The 14,776-nt window shown below is 39.0% G+C and overlaps 1 protein-coding gene across 4 annotated transcripts in view; it reads right to left on the minus strand.

Annotated features, from left to right (window-relative positions):
* Positions 1 to 14,776, minus strand: part of vps13b (vacuolar protein sorting 13 homolog B) — a 333,331-nt gene that overhangs the window by 226,834 nt on the left and 91,721 nt on the right. For all 4 annotated transcript variants that reach the window (XM_016670633.1, XM_007550475.2, XM_016670636.1 and 1 more), the window contains exons 20-21: positions 3,898 to 4,007; positions 2,299 to 2,431 (exon numbers count right to left, since the gene is read on the minus strand). In XM_016670633.1, coding sequence (XP_016526119.1) covers positions 2,299 to 2,431; positions 3,898 to 4,007 — 243 coding nt within the window. The remainder of the gene's footprint in view (positions 1 to 2,298; positions 2,432 to 3,897; positions 4,008 to 14,776) is intronic.

Raw genomic sequence — 14,776 nt, forward strand, 5'->3', positions numbered from 1 at the left:
CTGCATACAGGCAAACCATTTTAATAAACCTAGCTACCCATTTATTTGGATTTGGATGCAAGCTAGTGTTTATTTACATTTACGTGACTCAATTTGTTTCCACATTTTTGAAGATACTAAGAAAAATCAGTGCTGCGCAAAGATAAACTGAAATGAAGAGGAATAAAACTGTCCAGGAGCCATTAGTTTCTTCCCCACTCATTTCCCATCCAGCCAACATAGCTCCAGAGGAAGGATTTTTAGGCAATGATAAGCATAAAGTGATTGTTCCTGCAAAACAGAAAAAAATAGTCCCTGCCAAAGTACAAAGTATTCTGTAAAGAAAAGCCACTGAGAGATGAAGAGAGATCTGCCAACTGTTTTATGACATGCAAAGAATTTCAACATAATGACACACACTGTCTGCGACTCTAAGAGGTTTTGAAAGACCCTATGAGCAATCATCTAAACCCAGTTTCCACTCTCCTCCTCCACTCTGTCATTATCTCTCACTAACACCACCGAGCCTTCATAGTAATCCGTGGCATCCATTGGATGAACCCCAATTCAATCCCAATTTCCCTCTCTGCTCCTCTTACTTAAACCACGGAAACCAAAGCAACATCCACAAAGCCTAACACTGTTATCATTCTTGAAAGGCGACCTGGGATTCACAGGGATGCATTTTTCCCCAAAGACCTTTCAGTCTGTCCTGGAAGTGAGCGAGAGTACTGGAAGGGTCCGTCTGTGAGTAGATGATACATCCTGAAGTGACGAGGGGAGTACTCTGTGGGGGCAGCTTGGGGTTCCCATCCAATTATTCCTCGTTTTTGTGTTTTCTTTTCCCAACTCCAACCATCATTACCTTGATAAATTATTGACTTTACTAGAAAAATTAAACTACATAAATAACTCCAGAATGAAAATATTATCCCCCTCTGAAAATCCCACAGCAGCCAATAAAAACCTGCCTGACTTCCATCAAGCTACTTGGGCTCGGGTAATGGTAATGTACGACTTTACAGCTCTGCCAGACGTCTTCTCATCAGTTCTATTTCTTTGTTTCTCTCTGCTGTTTATTCCTTCAAAATGCATTCGTTTGTCTTTCTGTAAAACATCCATTCCAGCCTTTACAATGTTCACTGTTTTGATGGTAATTCATCTTACAAAAGCAGACGGTTCGAGACAAGCAGTGCCTCGACAAACACCAGAGTTTACCTCTTGAAGTGAAAGCTGAACACGTTAACAACGCAACTGTTTATTTATTCCCCCTTTCTTTTTAGTTTTCTTGGTTACCAGGAAAGTTATATTTTATCTCATCATTCAGACCAGAAGCAGGCGGCAACAAAGACAACAATTCTCCTTCCAAACTTTGAGGAGCAGAGCCAGGTATGGAGCTAGATTTCACAGCTATGGAAGTATGCTCACAGAGAGCCAGCAGCTAATTTTAGGACTGAAAAGAAAAGCCAGTGAGCTCATTACTCTGGTAGATGTTAAAGAACAATGAGAAGCTCAGATCTTGATCAGAGACAGTGTGCTGCTGCCAATAAGAACATTCAGTAGGGACAAATAAAGAAAAATACTTAGAGGCCAGTTTTATGTGAATCAATTTGTGGTCTAATTGTGCGGGCAGACAGAAATCAACCTCAAACTGAGGAAAAAATTGCTTGTTTTTAAAGTCATTTCTCACAGCCTATCTTGTAAAAAACAACAGCAAAAAGTGTTAACACTTCAGTGATTATGTTACTAAGCAACCTTCTAACAAACCTGTGATTAATGTGAAACAAGTTTTTTTTTTTATTTTTTTAGGACTAAAGACAAAATCCCACGCTCTGAAGTTCAAAGGGAAATGACAGGAAGTATGAGAAAGAGAGGATACTGAACATGTACGAATGGATGCAAACAACTAGAGTCATAAAAGAAAATGGCAAAGAAAATAACCGAGGGCCTCTCACTTCCAAAATATTGTGCCCAAAAAACAGGGCCACAGTCAATTACCTAAAATGGTAATGGTTAGGGTCCAAAACTTTAAATGTTTTTCAAAATGTTTTTATTATTATTTTACAATCTGTAATTACCCAATTAAAAAAAAAAAGATAGGAAAAAGGGTTTAACTCGTTTGTAGCCAAAAAGGAGCCGATTTGGACATTTAAGGCATCTCAAAGCTCCTTTATGATATGCACCATTTAGCACTTTCAGAGGAGACACTATATAGAAAGCACTTCATATTTTATAAAAGAATTGCCCAGATACATTCTATGATGAATACCAAGGTGACATCTGTAATATTTCACAGTGGATAGGTTTTGGTAGACCTACCTGTCACTGTTTTGGTCTTCATGGGGCTGCTAGCATAGTCTGAGGCCTGATTGGAGGGCTGCTTGGCCAGTGGTGCACTCCCCACCGACACTTCGTCTTCTCTCCTCTTGACAAGAGGAACTGGACCTGGATTCTGTAAAGACATCCCAGCATGACCGAGCACCCATAAGGTCATAAAACTATGAACACATATTCAAGATCTGTATTTCTGCTTTGCTGCATTTCTGGGGATGACATGATATGATATAACATGAGTTTCTTAGAGCCAGGTTTAGCACAAGGATTGTTTTTTTTTTCTCCTTTACTTATTTATTGTATTTAAGGGTGTTATGCCAATTGGCACACACCAATTTTCTGTGGTGTGTGCATTTCCCAGTAGTGCATTTTATTTGTTTTCACAGAAAATGTTTCTACAGCTTATTCTGTGTAATCTCTTTTTTACAACAAGCCTCAAAGTTCTAAAAAAAAGAAAGAAAAGGATTTAAGAAGTCAATATTTAAATGGTGATCACATCAATAATACGTCGTAAATTAAATAACATCATTACAGCATATGCATGTATTAAAAATATAAACATCTTCAGTTTCTTTGTCTCAAAAGCTGATAATCGTTGTTCATTCCTCCTGAATGACATAATATAAGCTAACTCCTTCAATTGAACACATGGGGGACTGGGAGCATTGAAAACAGCCAAGGCAAATGCCGATTCAGATTCCAGTTCTCTTTTCTCTTCATTGTTCATTTCCCTAGCCATCTTTGTCCTTATCTGATTTCTTTAGTTTCCTCCTCATGCTGGTTTAAGATTACATTTAATTCAACCCCACCTGCTAAATAATGTTCTATCCTCCCTGTCCCAAACTACTTCTTACATTTCCCCTTTCCTCATTCACATACCCAGTGTTTTAAATTTGCTTCCAACTCTTCAATTTCCATCACATCCCACTCTTTGGTGGGATGTGATTTAAGTGGCTTTTTGTGAAAAGCCACTTAAATTTGTGGCTTTTTGTTGTACAACAAAAGGCATTTTCATACCGAAAGCTTTTGTTTTTGTACTTCACTTTGCATTAAAAATGCACCTGCTCCCAAGCAGATTTTTTTTTTCAGGATTTCCTAGAATCTTATACCAAAAATGTCCTCTCTACTGTCCTTAATATGCATTTCACTGTCCTTCAACTGAAGGCTTTGTGTAACTACCCAGGCCTTGAAAAGTGGCCCTGACAGGCAGATCTCCACAGCTTTAAACAAACACACACACTTTTGCTTAGAAACACACAACCAGCATGTCTATCCTTTAAGTTGGCTTTAGTTCAACTCACACAATCGCATTAATACATATTTTATAGTGCAATTGACAAGTAACAGAACAAAAGTAAAAAATAATGTCATACTTTAAGGCAAATAATCTCCTTTATTTGATGGCTGTGTTCATCCCAAGACATGGGGGTAAAAGTTCGGACGGTAAAAAAAAATGGAGCTCAGAGCCATTTTTAGTCTGCTATGACTGTGATCTGAATCCTGAAAGTGACTCTGTAAGTGAACACCTGGCCAGAAAGATAAATTGACAGATATTGTCCGAGAACACGATACGAGATCCAGTACCTGTTGCTGTTTCCTGCTGCTCCCTCTGTGAGGCTGATACAGTAACCATGTGCAGATGATTGGGTCCACATTTACAGCTATGCCCTGGACACTAACTAGTAGGACGGCACCTGCAAAACAAAAACTAAAAAATATTAGTGAAACAAAAATGGGTGCAAAAAAACAAAAATAATTGTTAGTATAGTTAAAAATCAAAAAGTTCAGGTTTGATAATGCTACACTAGCAACACCTAAGCATAGGATTAATCAAAATCCATGATAAAATACCCATATTGGAAGTAAATTCAGACCAAACCAAACTATTATTATGAGGAGGGAGATGAGACAGATGAGACCTCTGAAATCAATGTAAGATAATAAAGTGAAAGTGACCCAGATTGTCAATGCACTTCTGTTTCAGAGCAGTCCTTACTGTGTTTCACAGACCTGCTGCTGGGTATCAAGCAGGTTTGTCAGAGTGCAGCAAGGAGCACAGTTTGTTTCAATTGTGCTGTTCAAAGCCGTAACCCCACTAAGCCAAGAATAACATTTTCTTTTGATAAATTTCAATGAAACTCAAGACTTTCACTGGGTTTTGGTTGACTTTTAAAAAATACTCTTGACCAACAATAAGCAGGCCCTGAGGTAATGCATTAGGATCATATCAATAATGATTCCCATGCCACCAGGATTAGTGTAGGCTCTTTGGCTTGCAGTGGAATGTCCCAGCATGATGATAGGAGGATGTTTCTGCTCTAGAAAAGACTTTCAGCAGTTTAATAGAGCTTTGGACTAAACTCAAGTCTTCTGTTTAGGCCTCAGGGTCTGGAATGGGGTCGGAATGAACAAGTATGTGTTTTTACCTCCAATGACGCCCGGCTACCTCTTGCATAGGCTAATATTTTAGCGTCTGTAATGCCTGGTCAGTGCATAATAATAAACCCTCCTTAAGAGCACACTTGCATTTCCAAATACACGTTTTTGTTACTCTAGCTCTCCAGCTTGGCTTGCTCTCCTCTCTATTACTCTTTGTGAACATTGCAAATAAAAATTCTTTAATTTACTCTGCTTTTACAGCATGTTATTAGTGGCCTATGAACTTGTCTGTGTGTGTATTTATGTGCACACCAAGGCAATCATCTGTATCAGAAAAGTAGAAGGTGTGCAGCTGTGTGGTTTCTGTGCATTTAAAATGATTCATGTGTATGATGACAGCCTATAAAATTGTCACTGCCAATGTTTGCGTGTAAATCTAATTTACATTTTTAATACAGCTTGAGGATTCAGAATGTGCTGTAATATTGCACCTAACCCCTTTAGTAATGATATATTATTGGCACAGAATTGTTTTGGGACAAAGAGATTTACTATTCTTACTGAAAACAAATTAAACTGAGAGGCAGCTTATCATTTACACAATGGTAAAGATGTATATCTTTATTGTTGCATTCAAAGAGAATTAATAAACATCTTTGTTTCTAGACATGTTTCCAAGTATGCTATCTCGCTCTCTCTTTTACATCAAATGTTCTCGCATCCAACATCAGATACCTTTTACCAGTCTTCCCAAAAATCCTTAATTCTTCCAGCAGTACTTATCATCCTACAGCCATCACTCACTTTCTCTTCCTGACATGGAATTATAAGCTTAGAACTGTGGCTTGAACTTTTCCACCACATTGTGGCTGCTTAATAGGCTCTGGCTGTGGCTACAGAGCTGGGGTTTGACTTCAAGCTGTTTCATCATCACTTCGGGGCAGCATGGAACCCAAAAAGACTGGGAACAGCCTGAGTAGTGAAAATGTGTTTAATGGAACGATCCTAACTTGTGGTCCTCGGGATGCAGTAAGCCCAATTTAGCACATTTAGCGCAATCAGCAGAAATGACACACAGGACAATAAATTTTCAAACTCTGTTATAGCGGATGGCTGTCTACCAATCTCATCAGTCCAGAATGCTGGTCTTCCAAGCACATCCCAATTTATATACAGCATCTCTGTGATAAACAGTGGCAGTCTGACTGCTTATCTTTCCATACTGAACCTCATGCTGATAAATTCGCCATGTTGACAGATTATAGCACATCCTAAAAAAGCTGTCTTTCTAGGATCATCCTTCCTTCCTCACTGTGTAATGTGCCTGTCTTCTAGAGCTTTGAAGGCCACAGCTTTACTGCATACACTCTCTTCTGGCTTTATCATTGTGTTGACATAAGTGACAAATCCTTTGAAGCATGAAAGATCATCAAAGGGCCTAGCACGCTTAAAGGGTGACCTCGACAGCAGGCTAACTGTTGTTTTTTCCTCCAAGCTCACCGGGTGGCATGTGGGTAATTACACACAAGTAAGAAAAACAAAGGTGTTTTTCTTACTTCTTAAGTATTCCTGACAAAAAAAATGCACAGTGGCCTACACTTTGAAAATATGAACCGAACCACTGACTGCTGTATGAAAAGGCTTGCATTGACTTATCCATGGTGGACCTATTAATGTCAAAGGTGTTGTTTTTTTTTTGTTTTTTTTCCTCAGTGGTGAAATACCAATAGAGGTAAAAGAAAGCTTGGGGCTGCTGGTGTTGTTTTACGGCTGTGACATCAGGCTGCTTATAGCCTCAGGTGACAATGATAGGTCACACCAGTAGTCTTATCTCTGTTCATGTCCAGCCTCACAAATCTAGCCACCACAAAGACTTCTGCCTTCATTCTGAATTCATATACTTGTACAATTATCACAAGCTAACATTGTGAACTCTCTACATGAAAAATTTGCTTTGCTGTGTTGTAACACTGAAATTCAAGAGACGAGGAGTGCTTGGGTCAGAACAAGTTCAACACCAAGTCCCTCATTTGGCACCAAAGTTCTGATTGGGGTTACAAAGGCTGAGACCTCTCAATTAGAAGGCCATGACCTCCGCAGTAAGAGATGGGCAAGGAACCAAAGGGGGTGCTCTCGAACCACCCCCCAGGCAGAGCGGGAGGGGAGGGATTCATGTCCCGGCCAGCTAATCACCCCCTCAGAATCACTTCATTGTTGGATGTGAGGCAACGCAGGAACTGTGCGTCCAGCTTCTCCAACAGAAAATAAATAAATATAGCCCAGCCTGTGTCAGCCAGATGACTTCTGACAGGTTTGGTTAATTTCTAAGCCAAGTAGCAAAACAAAACATTACGCCAGCGTGCACAGCCTACACCGCCTTTAATTGCTTTTCCGATGAGCTCATGACTTGAAGGTGTCCTGGAGCAAGCTATGCTACTCGACAGGTGTTCTTATGAGTGTGTAGGTGTAGCTATAAGTGTAATTGTCTGTGTGTGCGAGAGAGAGAGAGAGAGAAAGAAAGAGAGAGAGAAAGAAAGAGAGAGAGAAAAGAAGTAAAAAAAATGGAACTGCTGACACCATTAAAAAGGGACTCAGCTGTGTGTGGGTGGTTGGCATGCAACACTGTGTGGAGTAATATATATTTTGGTTGTGTAAATGTATCTTTAAGAAGACAGTGTCTACATTACTGCACAGGCACTGATGTCACACAACTTGCAGCCAAACACACATACACACACGCACGCACACACAACACACACAAACAGGCAGTTCTCTTCTCCTCGGTGAGCGACGACCAAGAGGCTCGGGGCTACGCCGCCACAGGAGCCCAGGGGCTCAGGAAGGACACAGGCAAGTCTGACTGGAAACAGACCCAGGTCTACGGAAAGCCAGCTCTCATTCTGGATTTATTTAATACACTACACAACATGCTACTATATACCGCATGCATGTATGAACGTAGGCATGCAAGTATGTGTGTGTGTAGAGCGGTGGGAAGGTTAACAGAGTTAATTGGCCTACATGCATTTTTATATGTTTGAAAATGATAAAACAGGAGCTACACACTGAAGGTTAGATCAACAGGAGCAAAGTAATCTTGAGAAAAAACAAAGAAATGAGACACAGGTAAAGTGCATAAGCAGTAAAACTACAAATAAAAAAAAACTGTTTTTATGGTCACGATGACTTGTAATATGGTCATGACATGAGTTATTGGAATAACAACACTATGTCTCAATGAACACAAAGGTAACCAGTAAATATCACAACAACAACAAAAAAATCACTATGTTGTGCAAGTTTTAATAGTCACTGCACATCCATCCGTCCGTCCATCCATCTGTGCATCCAAGTACCTTACATACAGACCATCTAATGTGCACACTAAAAATTGCTAGCATTATATTAATATTAACATTTCAGCTCTAGTAAATATAAAATAGGGACAATGTTAACACATATAATCAGATTATGTGAAGATGCAAAAATAACGTACAAAAAAAAAATTACTCAGCAGCTATGACCCACGACAACAAATGTCTATCCTTCAGTCGTTCAAAGTCAAATTGAAATAATTTAATGTTCTAACAGTATAACAGTAGTCAACAAAAGTTGCAACTGTTCTACCTCTTTTTGTTGTGACGTCAGTCATGTTCTATTTCACTCATTGGATTGCTTCATCTGGCCAGGCTTTAAAACATACATGGCCGGTAAACTGTCCCCTTCAGGGTGTAACGAGCAAGGTTATAAAAGTTATTCAAAGTTCTTCTTTCCATGAATAAATCATTAACTTTTGCATGTCCATCCAATTAATTCTGTGCTTGCATGATGCTAACTTTACATAACTGACCAATTAAATTTTACTTTGTCTTGTTTTATTTCCATTTTATTGTGCAGATAGTGTTGATATGTAAATCTGATATATTTCATGGTTTACGTTATAAATGATCTTTTAATATTTAATCTAAACACATAAAATAGGCATTTTTTATTTTTGAACAACTGTGTCATAATTAAGTGAACATTTGCATTCACATAAGAAGCCTCACAGCCATAAACAGACAGCATCTGGTTGACTACACAGTTTCATACACCCACATCATCTCTTCTGGTGTTGAAAACCCAACCCAAGAAGACATGGCTGCTTGTGCCCCAACTGAACTAAACCCGTTCTCATTTTGGAGTCTTCAGTATGTCGTTCCTTTCCTAATCTTTCACAAAACACAATGTCTTGCTCACTCAAAACCACATCAATAGAAAATAACTCGCAGCCGAGTGTGACCCAGTCATTTGTCAGCAAGATAGCTTGCCTTCTTAATGAGAGGGAAAACAGTCTGGGTCCTGATTGCATTAATGTATCATTACCATATCCATCACCAGCATTCACTGCACTGGGTGAACTCCAATGAGCCCCAGTGTAATCTTAGGGGAACAAGAGAGACACTTCTGAGCTCATTAAAATAAATGGTCTTGTGCTTCTGCTTTCCCATAGAAAGCTATAGTTGTGCAAAGTCATCTTATAAAAACCTTATCACTACTATCATTCAGTTGTCTCTGAGGGCTTTCTCTTCAGTTCAAACCAAGTTCTCTCAGTTTGTTTTGTAGGGTGAGGAAGGAGGGCAGTTTTTAATTTTCCTTTGACTCCAGCTGAAATTAAACATTACCAAGAATAAACATATTGCCATTGAAAAAGATGAAAATGTTCAATAATATGATTGATTTTCTTTCACACATCACCAGTCTGAAGTAGACGCATTTTGTTTCGTTTACATTTTGTTACGTTTCAGATACAAATTAAAATAATATTTTTAACTGTTGCATAGTTCAATCAGCCCATTATTTGGACATTTATACAGTTAGTTATACAGCTATGCAATTTAAGTTATACAATTTATACATTAAGTTATACAGTCCAATTTTAAATATGCTTCAAGTCTTGCCAGTATTCAGAAAAATAAGCATTGAATGATTAACAAAAAGAAACAACCAGAGTATATCAATATCACCTTAGATCATTAGTTCATTTGATTTAATTGATAAAAAATTATTGTATTATGTAGCACAGTGAAAGAAAATGTTGGTGCCAGCGTTGCCAGTAAAACATAAACATGTTGTGAAAGATATTCACAAAGCGACCAGACTGGATTTGTGTATTGTTGCAACAGGGACCAGATTGTGGGATCAGATTGGGCGTGACGTTCGTGACTGAGTGACTAATACATCCTCCACTTAATGACTTGTGACAAATGCTGGTTGGAGAATGTGATGCCATTCCACAGCAGAGGGAGCAAGCTTGTCTTCATGCTGGTCACCATCATGAAGAGATAGAGTTTTGCGGCTCACACCAGGTCTCACACACTACAAAGACCTTCATTTGGAGAAATCAATACATTGTTAAATTGCCAACATGCCTTGTTTCTCCAAAAAGCAATTATCCAATCCATAAATGCAACCAAACAAGAGTAAACAGAAGAATAAGCTGTTTGGCACTGGCTGAAACAATCTGCCAAATTTTTCATGGGCGGAACCCATAAACTCTGCTGCTCAACTCACAAATACATTTTTCTTAATGTCGGATAATTTAAGGAAAAAAACATCAAACTTTCCAAAAGTATGATTAATTTCCAATAAGCACTGTTACAACAAAGCAAAAGATAATAATAATGTTAAATTATGTTATGTTAAATTTATAAGTATAAATAACCTTATAACCTTAGCCCTATAAAGTAATAATTACCTCACAAAAATGCCTAATACATAGTCATCAATTTAATGTTTCACATAGTTTCAAAACAAATTATTTGCCCCATTTGCCATGTGGAAGTTTAAAAATAAACTATTCAGAAACAGATTAGGGCTTGATATTTGCATTTTCTTGCTCATTCAAAATGTAATATTGCTACTCAAAACCCAACAAATGTAATTTTGCACTACACACAGACCCTTTTAAAAAGCTCTGTATTACATGGAAACAAAGAGGAATCTAGTGAGGGGGAAGAATTTTATGAGATTGCTCAAATCTCAAACCAATCTCTCCACCCTCTTTTTTCAGATTTTGTCTCTGAGGGTCTTTCAGTTTCCATTCCCGCTATCCAACTCATCCTCTTTTTGCTTGCCACAGTAGATTGAAGATTACTCCTCTAAGAGACATAGTTTTTAAGTGGAAGCACATTTGAACCATTTAGCAATTTGGTCTAATGGTTTCAGGATGAGGCATTTTAGCTGCTATGTGGGAACAAAGAGGATAAGGCGATACACAGTGTAATAAAACACCACTTATGACCGGACTTTTTTTCATTCATGAAGCAGCTCAAAGCACGAATAACATTCTTCTATGGCATATATGTATTCTTTGCACAAAAGACATACAGTATAAGAGGAAATGAGCAATGATATGTTGTGTGTGTGTCTGCATTTGTTCTAAACCTTCAGAGAAGCATTTCTTCTTGAGTCCTAGGCCTGTTATTAGCTACCGTTGAATGAAGTCTTGGTTTACACACTCATCACTGACAGTTCAAAGTAAAGGCCAAGCATGTGTTTTGATGTTGGAAGGGGTCAGTCCTGTCTGCACAAACACTGAGGATAATTGGGAGGTGTTTATACATCAGAACTGTATTTAATACAGATAGACATTGCAAACACACGCACGCACACACACACACACGCGTACGCACGCACACACCATGCATCGCTTCAACAACACTTAAAGGATGCTCAGGCCACCTGTAGCACAAGACAGCTGTCTCACATTAAACACAAAGAAGTGCCAGGTCAGTATTCTAAACAAGAGATAACTCCAGGACAGCTTAGTGCAGACCAGAGGAACAGGAGCATGGGAGTTGAAGGATGATAGACATACAGAGCTGTCAGGAGGGAAGGAGGCAAAAGAAATATTATTAAAGCTGCAGTATGTAACTTTTAATTAAAATATGCGTTTTGCATATTTGCTAAAAACGGTTACTATGTCCTAAGAGTGACAGTTAGGACATAACTGTCAGGTTGATCTATGAAGAGATCAACCCCCTCCATCTTCTCCCAGTGCTCTTATTGTTGCCTGCAGAAATGCAGCGCTCCCCATCAAAAACAACCAACCATGTGTACCCACAGCTAAATGGGTTAAAGCCTTAGCATTTCTGCTAGACTCTGCCAACCAGAAGAAGATATAGCACAGCAGAGAGCAAGGGAATAGGACAGGAGATGAGCAACACATACACAAACATGACTGACAGCACCAAGACTCTTCTCATGGTTCTGATTGGTTGTTTCTAGTTAGCACTGGGAGAACGCAAAGGAGCTCAATTTTTCACAGATTATCTGTCTCATACAATACTGTCACGAGATAGTGACAGTTTGAACATCGTAGCTTTAAATGGGTCCATAACTAGCTGTAGCAAACTGTGAGAAACAATGATTTCAGATCTAAAAACAATACAGTCAAAATACTGTAAGCTGGTTAGTTTTATAAATTAAATTAATGTAATTAAAGTATTGTCACATGGACATCGCCATGTTGTTTATCCTACAGTGGCTCATAGGTAGATGACATATGGTCATACTCTGACACCAATGCAGCATGCTGTCTTCAGAAGTCTAGATTTTAGTACATTTCCAGGTCTTTGGAAGTCCTGCTCATATACGGTTTATATCCAACTGAATTCTTTAAAGCATTGGCAAGAACAGAATAGAAAGGATTGGACAGGCAGTATATAAACGTATATCAACTTCTATTTGAAACTATGTAAACATGGTGGCTCAACTTTAATTTTAAACCAAGAGGGAGCTGATGAAAGTTAATGTCCACTAGCTAGTGGCATCGGCTAAAAATCCTTTCATCTACAATCCTTGTATATGGTGCGAGGGTGAGAGAGTAATGGTGAGGCTTCCTCTGTTTACTGACCGTTTATCTAATGGGCATTTGGGGGCTGAAAGGCCACAGCAGGTCAAACCACACACAGCGAAAGGAGTCCAGGACCCCCGGAGGACCACTCAACGTGATGGGATTTTACAACTACTGCTTGGTCCAGGACTACTGAGGCCGCACACACCACTTCACAGCAAAAGACTGACACAAACACACACATACTTGACGCAGAGTGATGATAGTTTATTACTACTGTGCTAGGGCTAAGAGCGCTGCGGGCATAAAGATGAGACGAGGTTTCCTGGAGACCTTGGGGCCCCAAGGTAAAAATGAGGGAAAAACACTTTTAGGCCACTAGATTGTTTCTTTAAATTTGACTTAAACACACTGCATTACATGGGAAGGTTTAAATTTGAACCAATACCAAACTGCATTATGGGTGCAAACCTCACACTGAACCATCAAAACACTGAAAATACTTTGAGTAAATCAAAATCATTTCAGAGAACAGAATTCACCACAAACCCGAGACTACATATTTATAGCTGATAACACCAATTATACCAAATGAAAAGCACAACACATGTGATATCTTTACACTGTTAGCACCTGTGTGGTTCTTATCCTTAGAATCAGTCTCCGGACAGAGGACTGCTTTGTGCCCACCAGACAGAGAAGAAGGGAACACTGAGAAAGTGACTAGCAACCAGCAAATCAAAGACAAGCAGTTTGGTTTGTTTTACATGGTACTGGGCCAGAGTGGAAAAAAAGCTAAATAAAATAAACCTTTAATTTGACTGAAATTGGAGGCAACAGGCGCTGCTGTAAGAAACGGCTGTGAAGTGTGATTTCTTGCGGTTTGGGTTAATCCTGATTGAGGAGCCCCTGAGTTGAAATGTCAGCAATATGAGACTAAAACAAAAATAATTACATCCAGAGTTAATGAGCACAACTGCCTGTGGCACTAGTGAGAGGAGGAGGAGGGAGGGGAAGAAAGAGCAAAAACGAAAAGGAGAAAGACAAAAATACCCCCTTGAACAAGTTTAAAGTGTTGCTGACCCTAATCTTTCAAACAGAAAAGTAAAAATTATACATGAATCGTTAGGCCCGAAACATGCCCCTGGCAGATTTAGGTTTAAAGTAATCCTTTAATTTTACCAACACATTGCTTCCAACTATAGGTAAAGTGAACATTTCAGAGTGGCTCAACTTGAATCTGTGGAGGGAGCCAAAGATGATTTCCTCTGACTTTAAAGAGCCGGTGAGCTGACGTCACCACAAATTACTTTGGAAAATACCAGTAGAAATATGTGGAAATTATAAAGATGTTCATCAATTATAAACATGTAATTGATATGACAATACAGTTTTTTTTTCATTGATAATTAAGAATATATATATATATATTCTTGACAGGTGATGACATTCTATATGTATTCTTTTCCATGATGACAGGTGAGGCTGTCAATGATGCCTCACCTGTCATCATGGAAAAATAATATTAAAATCGTTTATATTGCTATTTTCACCCTGTAGTTTGTTCTATAAAGTACCTATTTTTTACTTGGCTTAACCAATTCTGATGATTTTTTCTTCAAAATCGCTGGATTGTCGCATTTTCCCATTCAAATGCTCAGAAGCGAAGCCGGTGAGGCAGCAGTGAGCTGAGCCTCACCTGGGATTGCGCAACCTCTCGCTAACTGCGCTGTCTGCCACTCTATGGGAGCAAGTTCTTCCTGTCTGTACGCCGGCAATAAAATGGCTAAAAAACATTTAATATATGGACTGATTTTCCATAATTTAGCTTATTTATATAATGTACAGTGTTTTTTTTCCACCAGCTGTGTGTATCATGTTTTGTGTGCGGAGGAGCGATCAGAAATGGCAGAGAACAGACTCGAGGTGAGGCAGGCAGTTCTCTTGCCTCATCGTTAGGGGCGCTCAGGATCCCAGATATTTTGACTCCCAGACACAGTGAGCTAGCCGTGGAGCTAGCCATACAGTAAATAAGTAAAGTACAGCGCGATATATTTGTTTCCTCCGCTTCATTGTTCTGTGTGCAAAATTCGTGTAGCTTGGCGGAAAGTGCTTTCTCGGTCTTTCCCTTTGCTGTGGATCATAGCACGAAATTAATACCTACATTATATAGTCGTAAGTGAGAGCCTCACCAGCAATGACCCCCACCGCGCGTCCCTGATGTATATATATATATATATATATATA

The sequence above is a fragment of the Poecilia formosa genome, unplaced genomic scaffold, assembly GCF_000485575.1.
Source record: "Poecilia formosa unplaced genomic scaffold, Poecilia_formosa-5.1.2 Scaffold36, whole genome shotgun sequence".
Classification (NCBI taxonomy): domain Eukaryota; kingdom Metazoa; phylum Chordata; class Actinopteri; order Cyprinodontiformes; family Poeciliidae; genus Poecilia; species Poecilia formosa.